At 38.4% G+C, this 22,910-nt stretch overlaps 1 protein-coding gene across 5 annotated transcripts in view; it reads left to right on the top strand.

Moving 5' to 3' along the window:
- LOC114306608 (uncharacterized) overlaps nucleotides 1–22,910 on the top strand; it is a 48,052-nt gene that overhangs the window by 16,727 nt on the left and 8,415 nt on the right. Inside the window, exons 8-14 of one of the 5 annotated variants that reach the window (XM_082903167.1) lie at nucleotides 2,122–2,190; nucleotides 5,573–5,685; nucleotides 6,845–6,853; nucleotides 9,960–10,008; nucleotides 12,072–12,172; nucleotides 14,929–15,024; nucleotides 21,231–21,298. In XM_082903167.1, coding sequence (XP_082759293.1) covers nucleotides 2,122–2,190; nucleotides 5,573–5,685; nucleotides 6,845–6,853; nucleotides 9,960–10,008; nucleotides 12,072–12,172; nucleotides 14,929–15,024; nucleotides 21,231–21,298 — 505 coding nt within the window. Of the gene's footprint in view, nucleotides 1–2,121; nucleotides 2,191–5,572; nucleotides 5,686–6,844; nucleotides 6,854–9,937; nucleotides 10,009–12,071; nucleotides 12,173–14,928; nucleotides 15,025–21,230; nucleotides 21,299–22,910 lie in introns of all 5 variants that reach the window. The other 4 variants (XM_082903163.1, XM_082903165.1, XM_082903166.1 and 1 more) reach the window with 4 other exon arrangements.

Consider the following 22,910-nt stretch of genomic DNA (forward strand, 5'->3'; position numbering starts at 1 on the left):
TCTCTTTAAAACCCAGGTGTTAAAGAGAGGGTAACTCTAGGCGATGTGGGATACATTCCAATAGATGGTTCGATTGAGTGCTATAAGGCTTGGCTTGTGACAAAGGGCTTTACTCAGACTTATGGAGTAGACTATCAAGAGACATTTACACCAGTTGCTAAGATGAATTCAGTCAGGGTGCTCCTCTCTCTGGCAGCTAATCTGGATTAGCCACTTCACTAGTTTGATGTGAAAAATACTTTCTTATATGGTGATCTAGAAGAAGAGGTGTATATGGACATTCCTACTGGCATTGAAGATCTTAAAACAAAGGGTAAGGTGTGCAGGCTTCGGAAATCACTTTACGGTCTCAAACAGTCCCCAAGGGCTTGGTTTGAAAGATTTACTCAGGCAATACTTAGATATGGATTCAAACAAAGTCAAGCTCATCACACTTTGTTTGTTAAACATTCCTTACATGGTAAGATTACAACTTTCATTATATATGTGGATGACATAGTACTTACAGGAGATGATGTTGAAGAAATTTCTCGGTTGAAGGAATATTTGGCAAGCGAGTTTGAAATCAAAGACTTGCGGAACTTAAAGTATTTCTTAGGTATTGAGATTGCTCGGTTCACTGATGGAATCTTCATTTGTCAAAGGAAACATGTGCTTGATCTGTTATAAGAAACCGAGATGCTTGGCAATAAAGCTTGTGACACACCGCTAGAGCCAAACTAGATACTTGGTGATGATAGTGGAGGAGTTTTTGTTGACAAGGGAAGTTATCAGAAACTAGTGGGTAAGATCATTTACCTATCCCATTCACGTCCTAACACTGTTGTTGCGGTTAGTGTGGTCAGTTAGTTCATGCATGCTCCTCATGAGGCACACTTGGTTGCAGTTATGCGGATTTTTAGATACTTAAAATTTTCGCTTGGAAAGGGCCTCTATTTCTTCAAACATGATCATCTTAGTGTGGAAGCTTATACAGATGCTGATTGGGTAGGATCGGTAACTGATAGTAAGTCCACATCGGGATATTGTACCTTTGTTGGGGGAAATTTAGTTACTTGGAGAAGTAAAAAGCAGAATGTGGTAGCTAGATCTAGTGTAGAGGCGAAGTTTAGAGCCATGGCACAAGGTGTGTGTGAACTTTTGTGGATCAAGTTACTGTTGAGTGATCTTGGAATTGAGCAGATAGACTCCATGCGGCTAATGTGACAATAAGGCTGCTATTAACATAGCTCACAATCCAATTCAACATGACTGGACAAAACATGTTGAAATTGATTGTCACTTCATCAAGGAGAAACTCACTATGGCACTATATGTACTTCTTTGTGAAGTCTGGAGAACAGCTGGCCGATATTCTCATCAAGGTCAAGGGAGTTGCAAGTAAACCGTTTTATGATATTATTAGCAAGTTGGGCATGAGAGATATTTTTGCATCAGCTTGAGAGGGAATGTTAGAATAATATCTTTGTGATTGTGATTCTGCTTAGCTGTCATTAGTTGTAGTTTCCTTTTGTGCCTTGAGACTTCTATTGTACGTTTCATATTATTAATATATAAGGGAGTGATGGTCTCATCATTCTTTAAGCTTGATTTCTCCTAAAATAAACATTTGCAAAGTTTGTCTAACATTGCAGTGTGATGCCTTTGTGATCCATTTTAAGTAAAACTTCTGCATTCCCTGTTTGACCATGCATGTCAAGCTGAAGTTGTCATTTGCTTAATGTGTTCATCATGACACAAACTATTCTAATGGAACTAAAAGACATTTCCATCATAAACTCAATCATATGGGCACGCACTTGCCCTTTTAATCTTTCATTAATTGTCTTCTAATCTCTCTAAATTTTTTAAATATATATATTTTTTATTTTTATAGTTTGGCATCAACTTGCAGCTTTCCTTGTGTGTATGTGTGTGTGTGTGTTTTTTTGGCATGAATTTTGCAACTTTCGTTGTGTTAAAATTTGTATTTTTGTTCAACCCTTCATAATGAGCAATTAACTGGTGGATGGCTTGACATAATGAGCAATTAACTGCCAGATGGCTTTGTTTCCTAGTGAGCTTTGGCATTTCTATTTTTCATGGATCCTATGGTTACATAACTTTCTTCTTTGTACATAGCATTCAAAGCTCTTGGAAAGCTGATTCTGGATGTTGGGTTAATGGTGGCATATCACTGCGATAGATATGGTAATTCCTCATGATTAAAATTCAGTATTTTTATTATGGAATTGTAAAAATGAACTCTTGCTTTTCTTGGCCTCAATTTCCACGGATTCTCTGAATGGTTGAGTGAGTGTTTGCCAAGATATTTTAAAGAAATTCTTTGGTTGTGTTTGGTAGAGTTTTGTAAATGTGATTTGAGAATTGAGTTGTATTTTGAGTTTGTGAGTTTTAGAATTATGATTTGAGTGTAGAAAATTTGTTTGGTTATGGTTTTTGAATAGAGTGTTGAAATGAGATTTGAATTGAAGTTGGAATTAAGATTTGAAAGTTTGATGTGACATGTAAAAGAAGAAAATGTGTTTGGTTATGAATTATGGAAATAGTTTTCAAACTGTAATTCAAATTATTATAACCCATAATCAAACACATAACTCGTAACTGTATTGAGCTTATTAGTCAACATTCATAACCAAACTCTTTTTTCAATACAAATCAATAAATTAATTAATAATTTTGCTCCCAATTATTAATTCGTTTTAATAAAAAAAAAAATTCGAATGAAAATTTTGTTTGTATAATTTGGCTCCACATAAATTTGTGATTCAAATAATTATGACCCAATTCTTTTTTTCCTGTTAATTTTTTTTCATTTCAATTTATGTTTTAAATTAATTTATTTTCCAATTACGTTTGTTTGTAAATAATTTTTTTCCAATAATTTTTTGGCAATTGGTTTCGATTTATTCCATAAATTTTTTTCCAATGCATTTATTTTCATTTAATTTATTGCAACACCCATCTATATACACTTCATCCTCCTCTATATACACTTCGTTCTCCTCCACCAAGGCAGCACCAAATACACTTCCTACTCCTGAACCAAGGCACCAGCCAACATACAAGATCAACATAATTGATATTCCCCTCCCAACACAGTCTCTATCCACTAAACATTCAAACTTCTGCCTTCAAAACACTTATATCCACTGGACGTCTGACTGAGCAAGGCAACAACACAACCAGCAAGGCGGCAAGAGAGGGTAGCAGCCGAATATAGCAGCAGGGGGCCGACCGGTGGGTTGACCGGTTGGTTGACCGGCTGGTCAACCGGTTTCTGCATTTTTTTTTTTCTTCCTCGCAGTGTCCATATCTCACTTCATACTAGTTTAGCTCATCACATTGCATTTATTAACCTTAGTTAGTCACTTATTAACCTTTATAATTCACATGTGTATTCCATTTCAAAGTTCAGAGAATGCTTTTTAGAATTTCAGCGTGCTTTCCTGTGAAGGTATTCAGTGTTAGGATTATTGCTGATCCCTATTTTGGACCGTTGAAATTGTGTGCTGCAGAGAAACGGGGGGAAATCATTGCCAAACAATAAACAGAGTTGTATTTTGAATTGTGTGCTTGAATTATGATTTGAGTTCTGTGTGGGTGAGAGGTGTGGTCAGAGGTAGTTCGGGAAGATGGCGGGCACTTCAATGGCCTGAGATCACCGGAGGTGGAGAGGAGGAAGTCAAGGCAAGCTTGGAGAGGGAGAGGTTGGCAGTGATAGACCTTGAATATTAATGCAAAGTGAGAGAGGGTGTTGAAGTATGAAACTTGGTTGTATTGTTGTTATTATGTCTCGCTGCATATACGATACGTTATATAGGCCGCAGGAGTATTGGAGCCCAAGCAAACTGTTGGACAGGTGGCTCGTTCTCCTCAACTCTACCTGAAGTAATATAAGCCCTTCTGCCGTCCGTGGCTTGACGGCAAGCGGAGAGCAACGTTTCATGGCAGGCAGAAAGTAACGTTTCGTATATGCATCGGATGACATGAACGTAAGGTCATTGCTGCCTCTTCTCCAAGCCTGGTCGAGATGGAGTTGTCTTAGCAAGAAGACAAACATCTCGACGATCCCATGACCTCAGCCGCCAGTCCAGTATCCTCTGATGATCCCGAGCAGTAGTGCCTAGGTCCTGCTCCCAACCTAGGCATCCAAGTAGATAAATGGGTCAGGGCCCACCTTAGTGTTTAAGAGAGCCAGGGGCTCGCCTCCAAGCGACCAAGTAGGAGAATGGGCCGCAGGCTTATCTCGATGTTTAAGAGAGGGGCTCGTTTCTGAGCGACCAAGTAGGAGGTTGGGCCGCAAGCCTATCTCAATGTTTAGGAGAGCCATTGTTTATCAATCCAAGTCCAAGTGAGCTGGGAGCTGATTGTATTGTTGTTTGGCCTTGGAGCGAGGTATGAAGGACCATGGGCCCTGGGGCCATGGTGCTGCCTGTTGCAGGGCTCTTCATATCTAGATATATTTGGGCTTATATGTATGCTCCCGCTTAGGCTAAGCATATAGTCTTGGCTGCCTTGGCACATGACGCCCGTAGGGGTCGCCATGTAGCAAACATACGACATGCCCGACGTGGTGCCTTATTGGTCTGCCACGTGGGTGGGGTTTTGGTGATGTGGCACCTGTAGGGCTTACCACATATTGAGCTTGATACAAGTACCCACATTCTGTATCCAAACGTGAAGTGCAAAACATGGTCTGGAAATATAATTCCAGAACACCTCCAAACAGAGCCTTTGTTTTTTTTTTTTTTTCCCCATTCTGTTTGGCCGTTAGTCTTACTGTTAGATTTATGTATGGAATGCCTAGAAAGTTTACTAAGAAAGAATGCACCTGTATAATTTGACATTTCTGGCAAGTAGAAGTGTTTCTAGGTAATTAAGGGTTTATTTCTATGTGAGAGAATTATGCTTCGAGTAGCAAGCTAAAGCCGAACTTCTAGATGGCGCACATTTAACAATCATGATAGTACATTCATGCAACCAAACCAAACTGAGAGAAACTATATGGAGAGACTTGTGAAGAATCTGACCTATTTTGAGATGTTCTCTAAAAGGTTACAAAAAATGTTATAAAGCTCAAAATGTTTCCTTGAATAATTTAATATGGTTATGAAGTTTATGTGAGAAGTAACCAGAAGAATTTCTTATTGTTCAAGCAAAGTTTGCCATCAGTTTCCGATGAAGAAGAGCTTCCATCCATTGTGTTCGCATCTACAAGATAAGACTGTAGGTGCTGGAGATGTTACTGATGGCTAGCGGTAGCCTTTGCTATCATAAAAGACATTTGTCAAATGAAGAACTAATTATTAGTTGAGCTATTGTTGCATTTTTGAAGTTCTTCCCCCTTTGCAAGACCACAATTACAGTCCAGATTTCAGCAAATCTTGCTTCATGCAACCAGCATTTTATGGGCTGTGGTAGACGTAGACCCAAACCCGTCCAGTTGCCTGCAGTGGATCTTTGTTTCTTCATTTTGAATTATTTTTTCTTCTGACTATAGTTCATATTTATTTCTTTTGCAATTTTGGTTTAAACTGAACTATTTAGGTTGTGATATGCACTTGAGCAGTATCCAGGGGGATGAAAATGCATGAGGATGAAGGCCTTGAACAGATACTTCTGCGCTCTCGGTGTCATAAAGGTCGTCTGCTTTATATATTCAGATCCCCTCTCTCATCCAGTGTTTCTTCATCAATTACACAGATCCACCTTTTTTTTCTAAATTATTCCCTGACAGTGCTTGTTCTCCACCTCCCTCTTTTTTCTAAATTATTCGGGCCCTGACAGTGCTTGTTACATTCTCATCACTTTTCTTTTATCTATATATATATATATATACGTGCCCACCCCCATGCCTTTTTCTCTCTCCCACTTTACCCACACCACACAACCCCTTTCTTTTCTTTTCTTTATTCTCCACTCACAAAACATTATCATCACCTTTTGCACCTCACCCGTTGCTCCACTTTCTTTCTTTTATTTTATTTTATTTATTTATTTATTTATTTTATTAATAAAAAAAAAAAAAAAAAAAAAAAAAAAAAAACCACCAAACAAACAAACAAAGAGGAAGAAGACGAACTGCAAACTTATTTTATTCATATCGGGCCTCACCCCGATCACCATTTTACACTAAAAAAAAAAAAAAAAAAAAAAAAAAAAAAAAAACTACAAACAAAACAACCACACCCACAGTGGGATTTTTTCTTTTCCCTTCTCTATTCTACTGCAGGTCTCTTCTTCTTACTTTTCTCTTGGTTGTCCCGTGACTGCCCAGCCTCCATGCTTCCTAGACTACCACGCAAGTTGCCTCCCCCCTGCTCCTCCACTGCAGCATATGGCGGACTTCCAAATCGCCACATCACGGTGGCCTTCCGCTTTAGCTCCTTATTTTCTGCTTTCAGCACACTTATCTCTGCTCGCGCATCCTTATACATGCGTTGGAGCAGAGCCAGCTGGGAGGTTAACTGCTGCACCTCATTTGTCCTACTCTGCAGCCGGTTCGACAAGTTTGTGACCGCCGTCATGCTTTCCACGCATGCCTTCAAAGTAAACTGGTTGGCCTCCACATCCGACTGCACTGCCATTCTTTGCTCCACAGACCGCATCGGAAAGTTCAACGGAGTAAACTCCGGGGCGCTTGGTTGAGTTTCCAGTGCCACCGCACCAGTTCTCTCTCTCGTTGACTCGTTGAGGTCGGGAAAGAGGGTGAGAAGCCCGCGGGAAGACGATGAAGCCATTTTCTAGGCAACAGAGTGTCACACAGTATATCTCTCGCAACAGAGTGTTACAGACTCTCTCTCTCAGCACACCGCAGAGTTTTTCTGACTCTCTCTCTCAGCACAATGAAGTTTTTTTTTTCAGAGGTTTTTTCGCAGCTTTTCTTTGCCTCAGCCTCAGCCTCCGTCTTATAGCCGAGACAGCCACGCGCATCGCGCGCCTCTCGCCAGACGACAAACGGGCACGCCAACCAAGGCACTCACGTGCCTCGCCATCATGTCCGGCACACCTTTTGATGAATTGAGCACGCCTTTTGATGGCACGCCTTTTGACAAAATTGGGCACACCTTTTGAGGGTGCGACTTTTTATGGGTCCGACAAGACTCTGTAAACTGTCCCGACATTGATTCCGGTTAGCTCTTTTATGGGTCCGACAAGACTCTGTAAACTGTCCCGACATAGATTCCGGTTAGTTTCTACAAGGGTCCGACAAGACTCTGTAAACTGTCCCGACATTGATTCCGGTTAGTTTCTACAAGGGTCCAGCAAGACTCCGTAAACTGTCACAACAACTGTCACCACATTGTCTGCTACAACGGTCCGACATGACCCCATAAACTGTCTTCTACAACGTTATGACACCACCATACAGTGTCCTCTACACCGTTATGACACCACCATACAGTGTCCTCTACAACGTTATGGCACCACCTTTCAGTGTCTTCACCAACGGTCTAACACGACCATACAGTGTCTCCTATCTTCTTTTATTTTTATGTATTTTCTTGTTTTGTTCCTCTCTCCCCGCCAAGAAGCGGGAGGAGGAGGCAGACAAACGCGCCGAGGCAGACGCTCGCAAAGCAGAGGCGCGCCGGATCGCCGAACAGGAGGAGAAGGAGCTCATCGTTTGGCCCGAGTTGCTGGGTTTTGATATAGCTTTGGCTATGAAGATCGGCCAGTTCATGGAAATGGTTGACCATGCTTACTAAGGCTGTTGCTCAGCACAAGCCAGTAGCCTGCATAAGAGTGGTTGGGTCTGAGTTCGTTTAGAAATACTTGGGCGAGGTGTTCGACGAAATATCCCAGAGGGATTTTGGGTTTGCTTCGGCGAGGTGGTGAAGAAGAGTGAAGGTATGTGTAGAAAATTCTAGCGGACTAGGTTGAGGTCCGGCGGGCGGCCAAGGCGAAGTTGCCGCCCGCCGGTCAAGAAAAATATTAGGTTCTTAAACCTGCTCTGATACCATGAAAAAATTGATGTATTTATTGATTGATTTCTTGATGTTTTCTATTACAAATCAGAGTGGCTCATTATATAGGAGAGAGTTTGGGTAGTAGGTGAGGAGTAGGTGAGGGTAAATTGGTGGTAGGTGTAGTAGGTGTGGTAGTAGGTGGTGGTAGGTGTAGGTAAATTCTAACATCTTCTTATTACAAGTTTTTTCCATGATTAAATATTTTTAATTTTACCATTGGAGTGCCCCAAGTGCTTTAGCAGTCATCATGAGCATTCAGGAACATTAGAATCGGTTATGTGGTTAGTGGCTAAATTGATGTTTTGTTTGGTGTACCATATTTTTCATTTGCCTCATGCGTATGCATAGAAGATCAAGGGGTTTACATGATCGATGTACTTGTGGTGTGCATGACATTTCTTAGATAGACACTTCTCAAATTTCTTGGCTTCTCTTGTCAAATTTAAGCCTTTTCTTTTTTCTTTTTTCTTGTTTTGCTTTTTAATTATTTAATTTTGGCCAAGTAGGCATCATTAAATTAGATTACTTGATGTACCATATGAGGCCAGGATAGTTAATCACAAGTTCTATGAAAGTTCACAATTGAAATCCCTAGGAATTCTAGATTGCAATGGAAGAGATTGAAGATGAATTCTTGATGGGTCACAAGGTCAACGAAATTAAGAAAGCTGGCAAGTGGCACGAGAAGTGAGCTGTCACATATTTTCCATTTCCAATGTCATAACAAAAGTATATGAGCTAGGGGCCTCATTACCATTTAATTTCATGAGCTTTGCAAACCCATTTTTTTCCCTCTCTTTTTTTTTTCTTCTTTTTTTTCCCCATATTGTTGCACATGGTCTCCACTAAGAATTTTGTTGTTTCAAGGACAATAAAGTACTTTGTTCAGTATTTAAAGAAAACTTTAACTGGTGTTTTTCTGTATGTTTCCTCGAAAGGCCTAGACACCCCTTTCCCTGTAGCCTCATCCTCTTTGCTTGAAGGGAAAGTCAACTTACTTTTACAATGACATTATGTTGAACAAAATTGGTATTTTTTTCACCTTTCAGCCACAATATCTTGATTTGTGAATCTTGTTCATTCTTCTGATCTTGAAAGGCACTGGCATTTTTATTTTCATAATCCTACTAAAGCAGTTTTTGCTCCATCTTTTATTTTATTTTTTACTTACAAAAAAAGTCTTTAGTTTCTTGTATAAAATAAGCTCGTCTTAGTTAAAAACTGGAATAATTCTCGCTACGATTTTACTTTGTCAAAAATGTTATCTATGTAAAAAGTTAAAAATTTAAGCAGCTATGATTTCATAAAGTCCGAATGTCAGCTGTTAAGTAACCTCATCTATGTATTTCAACTCGTGTCTTGTTTATAATAGATTGATTACCTTTGTGATTTTGTTATCTTGCTAGATGATATTCAACCATGGAATTCTAATGTCCATATGCATAATGGTCCAATATCCTTGTGTAGAATCTTGCTTTAAAAACTTTACAATCCAATTGATTGCTCGTAGTAAATTCCTGCCAGTTCATGCTAAGGATTTTTTCCAGTGGCGTAACATCAGCTTAGGCTGGAAATCTATGTACCTTCCTTTCATTCAGTATAGAGTCTGAACATTGCTTTGTTTAGATCTCCATTCTCATGACTGATTGGTTTTTACTGTGCATGCACATAATGATTTAGTGCAGCCATTTTATCATGAAGTGCATAATAACTTGTTCTATTGCTTTGAATTGTTGTTGTTGGTTTTTCCATGTTGCTCTTTTCCAGTGATTCTGATAAACTTCTTACCTTGGACCAACAACTTCCTATGAACTCTTGTTGATGGGAGAATCTTTTCTTATGAATTGAAAATTGTGTTATTTGAATACAGTATGGAGTGTTTACTTTTTTCAATTTTAAATAAAATAAATTATTGGTTTGAAGACATCCAACCAATTAATAAGTTGAAAATGACTTTCTTGCAGTGTTTTTACCCAAAATGGTGAGTCTATGTCATCTTGGTGTGGGTGGCACACTGATCATGGTTCCCTCACAGGTGAGCAATTTTTCTGCCCAACCTATTGCAACATTTGTATCTGGAGCTCTATAAGGTGATAAACTGAGTTGGATAACCCATGAGCTAGCTCATTGAAATGATGATCATCCAATACAAAGTCCTTTCCTCTCCCTCCATATTAATAATTACAAGGACAAAAGGCTTGTGAAATCCTCCCCTATAGCACACTTTCTTTTTCATTTTTTATAAATAAAAGTTTTATCAATGAACTAGCATTCTGACAATGCTAATGAATACAGCTGGAAAATTGACAAAACCCAAACCTAACCACAAAGAGTATCTATAAAATTGTCATAAGCAAACAAATCCGGAGATACGGTCCCTGACACCCAACTATACAAAATCACCAACCGAGCTTTCATACAAGCCACCAAATCATCCACTCCTTGAAAAACACGCCGATTCGAGATTTGTGAATCATCCACCTCCTATATAACACACTTAACGAGATATACGTCTAATTTATCTGTTAAACCTTGGAGGGCATGCAAATTTCACTTGATTGAATGTAAGCATTACAATGAACAATAAAAGGGAGAAGAGGTAACAGATAGGGAAATGAGCCTCGCTCTGCTTGGACCACATACTTGGAACTTCAATGTGAATTTATACCCTAAGAAGCACGGACACAGACACCTAACACGACACGGACACGCGGACTCGTAAATTTTCAAAAAATGAAGGACAGGACACGTTGGAGGCACGTGTAAAAAATATAATTTTATATATTTATTATATGTCATATTTTTAAGTATTTAATTTGTATTTAATGTCAAATATTTAATTTTATCAAATTTACGTATGTTATTTTTAGTAAAAAAAATTTTAAAAATTAATTTTTTTTGAAAAAAATAGTCCTCAGTGTGTACCCAATGTGGCCCCAGTGTGTCCCTAGCATGTCCTCAGCATATCCCTATGTGTCCACAGCGTGTCCCTAGCGTGTCCTCAGCATATCCCTATGTGTCTACAGCGTGTCCGACTCTTTCAAGCATGTCCGACATGTGTCGGACACTCATACGTGACCTCCGGAGAGGTGTCCATGCTTTATAGTTTATACCTGTGCTGGTGGTTGAAATTGTTGCTAGGTGAAGCAAGAACATCGCCAATACGATGAAGAGTGGTGTTCCCAAACCAAAATTTTGAATTCAAATATAAAGCAGATTTGGTAACTCAAATTGAACTTCTACAAGGAGAGAGCCTTGCTGATAAAGTACCGGATTTGTATATTCGATCAAAGCATCTGCATATACAATTATTAATTTAAAAATATCATTTAATTTTTTTTTTCTTCTTATTTATAGACGAAGGAATGTAATTTCGGCAATACTACTAGTGCTGGATTTGCCTTCAGTTTGTTGAGCCAAGAAAAGGAGGGCCGCCTGTCCCCTTTCTTCCACTTAGTCATGTGACCAGATGAGCTGGCCTCCATGGCTTGACCCTCTTATTAATAGAGCCTCCCTTCATTCATGCAAGACAACCTTCTCCATCTTTCCAACCATAGAGGTTCTAGTTCAACATCTGACCCACATGACTCTTTTTTCTCTCCCTTGCTCTGATACTACTGCATCTACTCTCACCTTGTCTACTCTTCGATGGGCCATGCCACCTCAACAAGTGCCTTACTTCCCAGAATGCTTCCTCACCAGCCCACGTGATCTCCACCGCTCATGTTTATTACATGTATATTGTGAAAATGAAGTAAGATACAGCTTTAGTAACCACCATCCTATCAACCACACTTGAGACTGGCAAAGGACCTTTCAAAATTTTGAATTGTATGTGACAAGCATGATGTCATAGTTCAGATTCCAAAGCTAAGTATTCACCTAGAATTTTGAAAATTTTGCCCTAATTTCCCTCTATGAAATAAATATGATTTTTAAACAAGTTTTTATATGTATTCCCTATCCATAAACAATTTATTGGAAAGCCTGCGGCTTGATAAACAAATTCAGATCAATTTCAGATTTTTCCAGTAGATTTGAAATTGTTGTCAATATTTCTTATTTTGTCTCTAATTTGTGGTTGAATTCAACATGTAGGTCTTACCCGTGGCATGTTTATGAGAGATGCTGTAGAGTTACCTTGCCCTGATAGTGCTGCCGGTCTTTATATCAAAACACGAAATGATCAAATAGTTAAAGTATACTTTCTTGTGCTTGAAACTGTAGTTGTGCAAAGATTTTACTTGCAATTTATTTATCCGATTTGATAACAGAATATATGCTTCATTGAAGGTTTTTTATTTCAACTTTAGAAGTGATAGTTTTCCATTTATTCAAAATTATGTATGCAAATGTTGTGGATCTATCTCACCTCAAAATTGGGGGAAATATATACCTTGAAAATAGTATACATGGTGGGTAACAAGAAGGTTGAGATTGCATCTGAAATCCAATGAGTGTTAAAAGAGCCAAGTTCATCAATGAAAGTAAATATAAAAAAGATAATATCGGTAGTGGACATGTTTAACGCAGTGGTGAAGTCATGCAATGGAAGTTAAAAGGGAGATTCAAAATTGGGAAATAATGTGGAAAATTGTTTATAGATGTTGTTGATGTTTGTGGTAGACTTGAACTTTAATGTCAGATAAAATAAAATAAAAAGAATTGCATAGAACATGTAAGCAATTAATCACATGTATAAGCAATAATGGTTGGGCACATCATACAAATGGGAAATGAAATTCAAGGTGGTTCTTTTTTTTGTTGTCCTTACTGACAATTCATAGGATTCATACCTATTTTAAAGTAACCAAAATGATACTGAAATTTTTTAGATGCATGTTCATGAGGGACTGTCTTAATAAAGAAACTACACAACCAGAACAAAATTCATATGATATGACAATTTGTGTAGGTGAAAAAATATAAAATCCTAATTGCTGAGACAAAGATTGATGTGCTTCTTTTGCTTCCCTAATAGCATATTTTGTGTATGGCCCAAAATAGAAGGTAGGTTTTAAGTACACAACGCATAATTGGGGGTGTACTGAATACCGAACATCTATCCCGCATTTGAATAAGTTGTTGATAGCATCACAGGTTAGGCAAGATGGATACTTTCAAGAAAATCATAATAAAAAGAAGATTGGTCAAAAGTCATAGAATTTTCAATATGCATTGGAGTGTCTGTCCCAGGGCGGTTTTAACTAAGAGAAGGATAACTTTATGATTTATTCTCAATGTGTTATTCTCTGAGAACTTCATAAGCATGCCTTACTGACAGGTTCTATGGGCAGGATAGAAATTATAGGAGAAATGAATCCAAGACAGTAAAGAAATGTCACAAGTGGAGATTTCATTATCCTTTGCAACATATTCTTATAATTTGATAATTATTGCTGATGTTGTTTATTTCTTACACAAGTAACAACAAAACTTGACTCAACAAACCCATTCCGACTACTAAGTTGTTTTATAGATTTATTTTTTCCTTTTTTCCGATTGCCCATACTTACGAAATCTGTTGTTAATTCATAGCTATCATATTTTTTCTAACATAACACTGAATGTGGTTATTCTTCGTTCTTACTGCCTTCAAATTGAAACAAATTAATCCTTAGGGTGTCGTCATTGCTATTCAATGCTGGACATTCTTAATTAACACGCTAATCTTCTTGTTGTTGCTTAATTCTGCTAATGCTTTCATTTCTAAGTCTACCTTTGTTTATTCTCTTTTTAGCAACTCTCACTTGATGGACATCTAGCTTTTCGATTATCCTACAATGACCTAAAGCAGGTCTAACCTGACATCCTTATAAATTTTCCCTATGGTTTCATGGCTTCAACTATAACAGCACAAGAAGTATCTTCTTCACTTCATCCACCCTGGTCTAATTTTCAGGTTGGTTGTTCCATTGACCTTCTTATCAGGAATGATTGAAACCAAATACTGAAAATGTTCACTTTTTGGTAACGGCCTTAGAATTTCATTCTCTTCTTTTGACTCCTAGTTTTCTGAGTCTGCAATCTATGTACTAAGTTTCTGTGTTCATACTAGAACCTTTTTAGCTCAAAGCATCTCGCTCCATTGCTATTAAGTTTTCACCTATTTTTAGCTCAAATTTCAACTTCAAAGCATCTTGCCCTGTTGTTAATTAACTCCCTTGCTACCAAGCATCTCTCCCTGTTATTTGAGTAACAAAAACCACTTCATCTCAAGTGTTATCTAATGTAAACCCATTATTGACGCAGAAAGATACAGTTATCGGAAACTTTGATGCAGCTCTGTTCTGGTTAAATATGCACTCACATTGTTAACTAAGAATAGAATGGATTAGTTAGGTCAGTGTTCAGCCTCACTTGGGTTCCATTTGGTTAAGGTCAATCTACTGTTAAGCAAATTTTTGTTGCAGTTCTGATGAACCAAACCATATTAAAACTTAAAAGTGAATTGAGAATGTTAAAATCCACCTACTGTCCACCTACTTCACCCACTTAAACCTACTCCACTAAACCTAACCCACTACACCACTACCACCTCACCTACTCCACTAAACCTAACCCACTACACCACTACCACCTCCACTTCACCTACTCCTTACCTACTACACACTCACCCTCTTCTATATATAGGAATCATGAATCATTGTAATAGATATCAACATTATATCAATCAATAATACATACAATTTATTCTCTCTCTATTTCTCTTTATACATTAAATTTTACAGAGAAAGATCTTTAAAAGGAAAATTGCAGATTGTCATGCTAGTCAAGGTTTAACAGTTGAATTTCTTTGGCAACAGATCTTAACTTGGTAAAAAACTTTGATTTGTTATCTTGTGTGTTATGGTTTGAATGACGGTGCTCTATCGCACAGGTTTTATGACCAATAGAATATTTGGCTCATGTAAATATAGTTTTTGTCTAACTCGTATTCTTCTTAATGCATCAGGTGGTATTTGGAGAAGATGAAATAGCATACCAGATTGGTGAAACCACTGAAATACTGTCAAGAGGTCATCTTTGTGCGACACCACATTGTGTTCGGGTACTTTTGGTCTTTCATTAGTCACCTGTCTCTTTCTTTTAACTTTCCCTCTTGCAATGTCATAATTAAAGCTTCCTCTTAATTCATTTGGCTCTCAGTTTATATGTCAGTTTTCTCACCCCCTTTCCCTTTACTCTTTGAGGGAGATATTCCTGGTTGTTGGTTGTCAAAATTGAAAAAAACCCCAAATTCGAAATTCATTGATTTGTAATTTGAATTCAATGCAACCGATCTCTCAACCAATTGAACAATTAACACAATCACAATATGACCTAATCTAATTCAATGCAAATCAAATTAGATCTAAACAATTAAGGACAAGAGAGATTTAACATGGAAAAAAATCACAATTGGACTCCAATTGTGATATATAAAAAAAATTATAAAAAAAAAAACCATAGGCCAATGGCCACCAAACCAATCCACTATGAAGAATAGGAAATTACACAAGGAATTCTCACACAATCAGCAATCCGCTGTGAGGAATAGGAAATTACACAAGGAATTCTCACACAATCACCTAGCGAATCCATGCACAAATTGCCTCAACCCCTTGTACCTCTTCCAACATTGCCTTCACCACGAAATTGCTTCTCCAACACTGAATCCACGATGATAAGCCACTTCGGAATCTACCAAAGCTTCCAAGCTCAAATCCCCGGAATCCACCGAAGAACTCTCTTGGAAAGTGTAATTGATGTAGAAACCCTTTGATCACTATATCAGTTTCAATTTATCAAGGTATATGTGCTCTCTCTCTCTCTCTCTCTCTCTCTCTCTCTGTTGTTTGCACTTTAGGAAGAAGAATTGGAGTCTCAATCCAGATCTGATCCAAAATGCGCAGTTATAACTGAATGACCGCCTTAGACCGCTTGAGCAAACTATATGACTCTACATGATTTCTGACTGAAGACCTGAGATGCTATGAGACTGAATGGACAGCTCGAGCACAAGTTTTACTGCTCGAGCAGTCTATGTTACCCCGTAGGTTCTTCTACAGCAGGTCTTTGATACTGCAAGATGGAAATTGCTGACTGATGATTGCTTGAGTCAGACTGGGACGGATACACATATAATAGCACTCTCAACTCACAAAAGTAAAAGAACAAATGCTAATACATCACAACAGTTTTGTCAAACGGAATTGCCAACACAAAATACAACAAAAATTCCTAACAAAAATTTTTAGCATTGAGGATACCATTATTTTTAATGTTTGATGGTGTTTTTTTGCCTGCATCAAAGATAATGGAGCTCATATCGATTGTGTTAAAAGAAATCATCCTTGTATTTTTTATGGGTTGAAAGCTTGGTTGCTGGTGCCTTTGTGTACTGGGGGGTCTCTGCTCTAGACTTTAACTCTGCAAGTAGAGTACAACAATTAGAGAAAATCATTTGAGTTTTAAGAAATATAAGGTCTTAATGTAAACAAGGAATTCAAATAGGAAACTTTCACTACTTTAATACTTGTTCAAATTAGAAATAAGAGATAGTATCACATTCCTTTGCCATTGATGATCAACGTTGCTCTTCCTAGTGTTTTTCTCTCACATATCTATATTATTTTACTAAAATGTGTTTCTTTTACTATATTTGTTTCAGTTCCCTTGAATTGTGGTGAGTACATGTATTTTTCAAAACTGTTTTTATCTGGCATATTTTCTTACCAGCATGTCTTTTCTCACACCATAAACCACTAACTTTTTGTCAGGATCTTTTGATTTATGTCATGTAGATAAGATTAGGCTAAAAAATAGCTTTTCAGATTAAAGTGGTTTGGGTATTAGGTTGTTTTGATGTGAAATGATATTTCTTGCCGGAAATTCTAGAGAAAGAGGTATTATCAGGAATTTTGAGGTTGTCATGGAAGGTAATTAGAGATTAGGGTTAGTATCAAAGGGTTAAGGTTTTGGAATTAATTTAGCATGAAATAAGGGCTAAAATCCTCTAGGAATCATTCAAAAAAAGAAGAGGAGGATGAAAGAGAGAGAGCCTTAGATCACATTAGGGCCCCTCTAAGAGTCTCACTTAGAAGAAATCAATTGGGTTGAGTCTCACCTGAAAAAAGAGCAAAATCTGCGGAGTATTTTCTTTCTTTCTCTCTCTTGTATTTATTTATTTATTTTTTGGATAAGTAAAATGTAAGAAAAATTGATGTATATTATTGATTGATATTGATTGATTTCTGTCTATTACAAATGGTTCCTTATATAGATGTAGGTGTAGTGGATGGTGTGTAGTGGATGGTGATAGTGGTGTAGTGGGTTAGGTTTAGTGGAGTAGGTGAGGTGGTAGTGGTGTAGTGGGTTAGGTTTAGTGGAGTAGGTGAGGTGGTAGTGGTGGTAGGTGATGGTAAATTCTAACAGCCCCCCGCAAACTCAAGGAGGATGGAAACTAACCAACTTGAGTTTGAAGAGAGGAACAAAACAAGAAAATACATAAAAATAAAAAAGGATAGGAGACACTGTATGGTCGTGTCAGACCATTGGTGAAGACACTGAATGGTGGTGTCATAACGTTGTAGAGGACACTGTATGGGGGTGTCATAACGTTGTAGAGGACACTGTATGGCGGTGTCAGACCGATGTAGAAGACAGTTTATGGGGTCATGTCGGACCGTTGTAGAAGACAGTTTATGGGGTCTTGTCGGACCGTTGTAGCAGACAATGTTGTGACAGTTGTTGTGACAGTTTACGGAGTCTTGCTGGACCCTTGTAGAAACTAACCGGAATCAATGTCGGGACAGTTTACAGAGTCTTGTCGGACCCATAAAGGAACTAACCGAAATTAATGTCGGGACAGTTTACAGAGTCTTGTCGGACCCTTGTAAAAGCTAACCGGAATCAAATGTTGGGACAGTTTATGGGGTCTTGTCGGACCGTTGTAAAAGTCGCACCCTCAAAAGGTGTGCCCAATTTTTCAAAAGGCGTGCCATCAAAAGACGTGCCCAATCCATAAAAAGGCGTGCCATCAAAAGGCGTGCCCAAGTCATAAAAAGATGTGCCGGACATGATGGCTAGGCACGTGAGTGCCTTGGTTGGCGTGCCCGTTTGTCGTCTGGCGGCAAGTGGCGCGCGATACGCGTGGCTGCCTCGGCTATTTAACCAAGACAAAGGCTGAGGCTGAGGCATACCATTCTGAAACCTCTGAAACCAACCCTTCTCTGAAAAAACTCTGCCTCTTCGGAGAGAGAAACTGTGGAACACTTTGTAGCCCAGAAAAATGGCTTCGTCTTCCCGCGGGCTGCTCACCCTCTTTCCCGACCTCAACGAGTCAACGAGAGAGAGAACTGGTGCGGTGGCACTGGAAACTCAACCAAGCGCCCCGGAGTTTGCTCCGTTGAACTTTCCGATGCGGTCTGTGGAGCAAAGAATGGCAGTGCAGTCGGATGTGGAGGCCAATCAGTATACTTTGAAGGCATGTGTGGAAAGCATGACGGCGGTCACAAACTTGTCGAACCGGCTGCAGAGTAGGACAAATGAGGTGCAGCATTTAAACTCCCAGCTGGCTCTGCTCCAACGCATGTATAAGGATGCGCGAGCAGAGATAAGTGTGCTAAAGGCAGAAAACAAAGAGCTGAAGCGGAAGGCCACTGTGATGTTCCGATTTGGAGGGCCGCCATATGCTGCAGTGGAGGAGTATGGGGGAGTGAACGTGCTCGGCGGCGTGGAAAACACGGAGGCAACACTGTCAAGGGCTGCCCAGGACGGAGGCAAGAAGAAGAGACCTGCAGCAGAGTAGAGAAGAAAAATCCCACAGTGGGTGTGGGTGTGTTGTGGTGGTTTGTTTTTTTTTGTTTTTTGTTTTTTTTTTTTTTTTTTGTGTGTAAAATTGTGATCGGGGTTGATTCCCTGTCATGAATAAGACGAGGTGTGGTTTTTTTTTATTTATTTATTTATTTTATTTTTTTTTTGTTTTTTTTCCTTACGGAGCAGAAATAAGAATGAAAAAAAAAAAAAAAGATTAAAAATAAAGTGAAAGAAAAATAAAAACAAAAGAAAGAAATAATAATAATATGTTTGAAATCATAATCATAATAATAATAATAATAATAATCTGTTAAAAAAGTGGGGCGGTGGGCTCAATTACGGTGGGGGGACAAAAAGAGAGAGAGAGGGAATATACCAGAGAGAGAGAGAGGTTTGGTTTGGACCCCACGTGAGCCATTCATGAACCAGTCAAATACAACCACAAAACCCAACAAAACAGCTATAAGTTTTGAACAAAACAGTGGGCAGAATATCACCCACTTGTACACACTGCAGTACACACATATGGGCGGGAACGCACTGCCCAATGGCACGTGAGCCCATGCTGTATCACACTTAAAAGAACCACTCACCAATGGAGCATGAAACACACCCTCCTCACGCACTGTAGTATCAGCGCCGGACTGGTACAAGACACCATGGCCAACGTTGAAGCTCTTCACCAAACCATTAAAACAGCCCACCGGCGACCACAACTGTAACGAACACACCAGGTAACAAGCTGGTACATGCCGCAAACGAGACCACCCGTGAGCAATGAAGGGACGACATCGATGGGTTAAGGTTGACAGTGGTGACAACAGTGAGAAGAGGACAGTGGTGGTGGTTGTTGTTGTTGTTGAATCTGCCATGAAAGAAGAAATTAACGAAATTTGTGTTTGTACGGCGGGCGGCCAAGGCGAGGTTGCCGCCCGCCGGTGAAGCGGAATTACTAAGTTGTTAACCTTGCTCTGATACCATGTAAGAAAAATTGATGTATATTATTGATTGATATTGATTACATTTCTGTCTATTACAAATGGTTCCTTATATAGATGTAGGTGTAGTGGATGGTGTGTAGTGGATGGTGATAGTGGTGTAGTGGGTTAGGTTTAGTGGAGTAGGTGAGGTGGTAGTGGTGTAGTGGGTTAGGTTTAGTGGAGTAGGTGAGGTGGTAGTGGTGTAGTGGGTTAGGTTTAGTGGAGTAGGTGAGGTGGTAGTGGTGGTAGGTGATGGTAAATTCTAACATAAAACTTCATTAGCAAAAAGGAGTGCCTTGAAGGGGGTAAACCATGTACAATGAAAGGGACAAAATGCTGTATGCCATACATCCAGGGTCACCTATAAGCTGCACAAAAGTTTCAATAGGAGAAAAGGATGCTTTTCTCAACTAAACAAACAGAGAAAGGATCAAAGGTCCTTTCAAACTACTGATTGGGAGCTCAACATTATCAAAAGATATAATATGCTCCCTCCCTCCCTCCCTCCATACCACAAAACACATAATGCAGCCACCTACCAAGCCTTACCTATTGCCTAGAGACAACGAAAAGGATTTCCTAATGTTGAATAGCTTGATATACATTGTTGGGTCCATTTCCTAATAGTTTAAGCTTTTAGGATAATTGGTGACTTAACATTGTGTCAGAGCTCTCTGTTGGCATTTGGTATTCTGTCCGCATTAGTTTCTTCTTATCTATTTGGTTGTTTACTTCTTTTGTTTGGTTCTATCATTGTCTCTCCACGTGCAAGACAGGTTGCATGTGAGAGAGAATGTTGAATAGCTTGATATACATTGTTGGGTCCATTTCCTAATAGTTTAAGCTTTTGGGACAATTGATGAGTTAACACTTAACACCTAACTCCAAAACTATGGTATCCTAAACCAATTAAAGTTAAACTAACTAGGACTTAATAGAACCCATTACAAAACAAAGGTAAAATAATTGAAATATCCCTAGTTCTGTTAAGGTACAAGAATGCCCCTGACACTGAAAGCTCTAGTCTGTCTTAATGAAAATTTACATGTGACACCAGTTGCGGGATCAAAATGAATGTCCCATTTTCCCCATCCTTTTCAAGCATACACCTTAAGAGTTCAAACCCCATCACCCTTTCAGCCACATATCTCTCTATATATATGCGCACGCACGTGCGCGCGCACACAGAGTATTATAACATTTGTAGTGGGCACACATTCTTGACATGATATTTGTAATATACTTAAAAGTTATAAACCATTTGGGTTTTATGTTTGAAACATGTAGAATACTCAAAAGTCATGCATTTTTAGTTATGAGTAGGGCTTCTCTGTATCTCTAAGCTAATCATATAAATTACTCTTTCATTTCTTCATTCTGTACACTTTTTATTTCTCTGATAACCTACTCTTTCTTTGTACACTTGTTATTGCTTTATCATCCATGAATTTTATCCTGATTAGTGGTTACATGTCAGGCACCTAAGGGGGAGGAGGCTTCTGGCATTGAACGTTCAACATTTGCATTATTCATGCAGCCTGACTGGTAAGCTTATTAGTGAAAACAAATCTTTACTTGTTTTACGGTTACATGGTACTCTTAGATGGAATGATCTTGTTCACTGTCAGCAGCGACTTCTCTAATATTGCGAGTTTAGTAAGAATCTCAGTTGTGAAATATGATGTAGAAACCTGGAAGGAATGAACAAATTATGAGACGCAAATTGAGGTGTAGATCCACCAACTAATTCCAAAATAATCTTGCAAGCCTTGTTTTTGATTACTTATCCCAAAAAAGCCTTGCTATGGATTACACACACACATGCACACACATCTGGACCATGCATGTGGTTTTGTTTATGACGTCAATAAAGCATCAAAGTCCCTGCTTTTACCACATCCCTCTTGTCTAATTGCATGAGAAAGGAAGTTTTAGTTCTTGCAGTATGTCGTATCTGAAAAGTTTTGGTTGCCTTTATGTGCATCATGTCTAATATTAAGATTATTATATTTTCTGAACAAAGGAAACATAATTATTATTATTAGCATTTTTGTTTTCAGTCAAAAAATTTTAGCCAAAATAAAGTGCTCCTGTGAGAATTTAGCATACTCCATTTGTTTCTAATTCAATGTACCATTGCTTTATGTTGTCACTCTAAATGCAATTGAAATGTGCTAAAGCACAGTTAGACTGCTATTGGGAGTGCTAGGTTCTGCAACAGAATCAATGTCAATTGACAACTAAAATTTTAGCAAGTCTTGATTCATGAATATCCATCCATTTGAATTAATTATCTTTCTGTGCAAGTATGAAATGTCAGATTTAAAGTTCCTTGAAATCTAGAAATCATACCCATAGTTATCAGAGCAAGTCTAGCAGGTGGGAAGTGAAAGTGAGAATCAGGATTCCGTAGACAGGGAATTAAGAAGTAACTCTGACCTATTACAGAGGTAAAAGCATTTCAACATGTTAAGACTCCAGAGCTTACAATAATAATGTGTAAAGAAGTATTAACTTGGTGGTGCATAAATCAACCAAAAAAAAAAAAAAAAAAAACAAAAAACAAAAGAAAACGAAAAAAAGAAAAAGAAAAGAAGCATGACCAATAAATTGTCATATTAAAATAATGTAACATTGTAGAATATAAATACTAAAACTTAATTACAGTAGTTGTTATTAGTTCATTATCAGTCGCAGCCATTTGTTATCTTAACAAGTAATATATATTTTATTTATTTTTATTTTTTTTCTGGTGAAGGATAACTCCTTAGAAACCTTACAAATCCATGGTTATCAACTGAGCATAGAATGCTTATGAAATTGGGGAAAAGATAAAGAAAGAAAAATAAGAACTCTGAGTAGTTGTGGTTTGTGAATTGTACTTCTTCAAAGGCATTGAGTTTGTCTAAACCATGCTTGCACTGGGGTGTGCTTTCCACCATTAAAGAAGTTTCTGGTAGCCATGGTCCTCATGCACTTTGCTTTATTAGCAGTATGAATGAGTTGAATCATGTAGGTTACAATGAAACATGTTTTATACTGAATCTTAAAGTAATTATCCAGGCGTCCAAATCTTCATAACTCTTCAGGAATTTATTTACATGGACTTTTTGGTTTTATTGTCTCCTAAGGCTGTGTTTGTATCAATGATTTAGAA

This window comes from Camellia sinensis, chromosome 13, assembly GCF_055761805.1.
Source record: "Camellia sinensis isolate YWXY chromosome 13, ASM5576180v1, whole genome shotgun sequence".
In the NCBI taxonomy this organism is placed as follows: domain Eukaryota; kingdom Viridiplantae; phylum Streptophyta; class Magnoliopsida; order Ericales; family Theaceae; genus Camellia; species Camellia sinensis.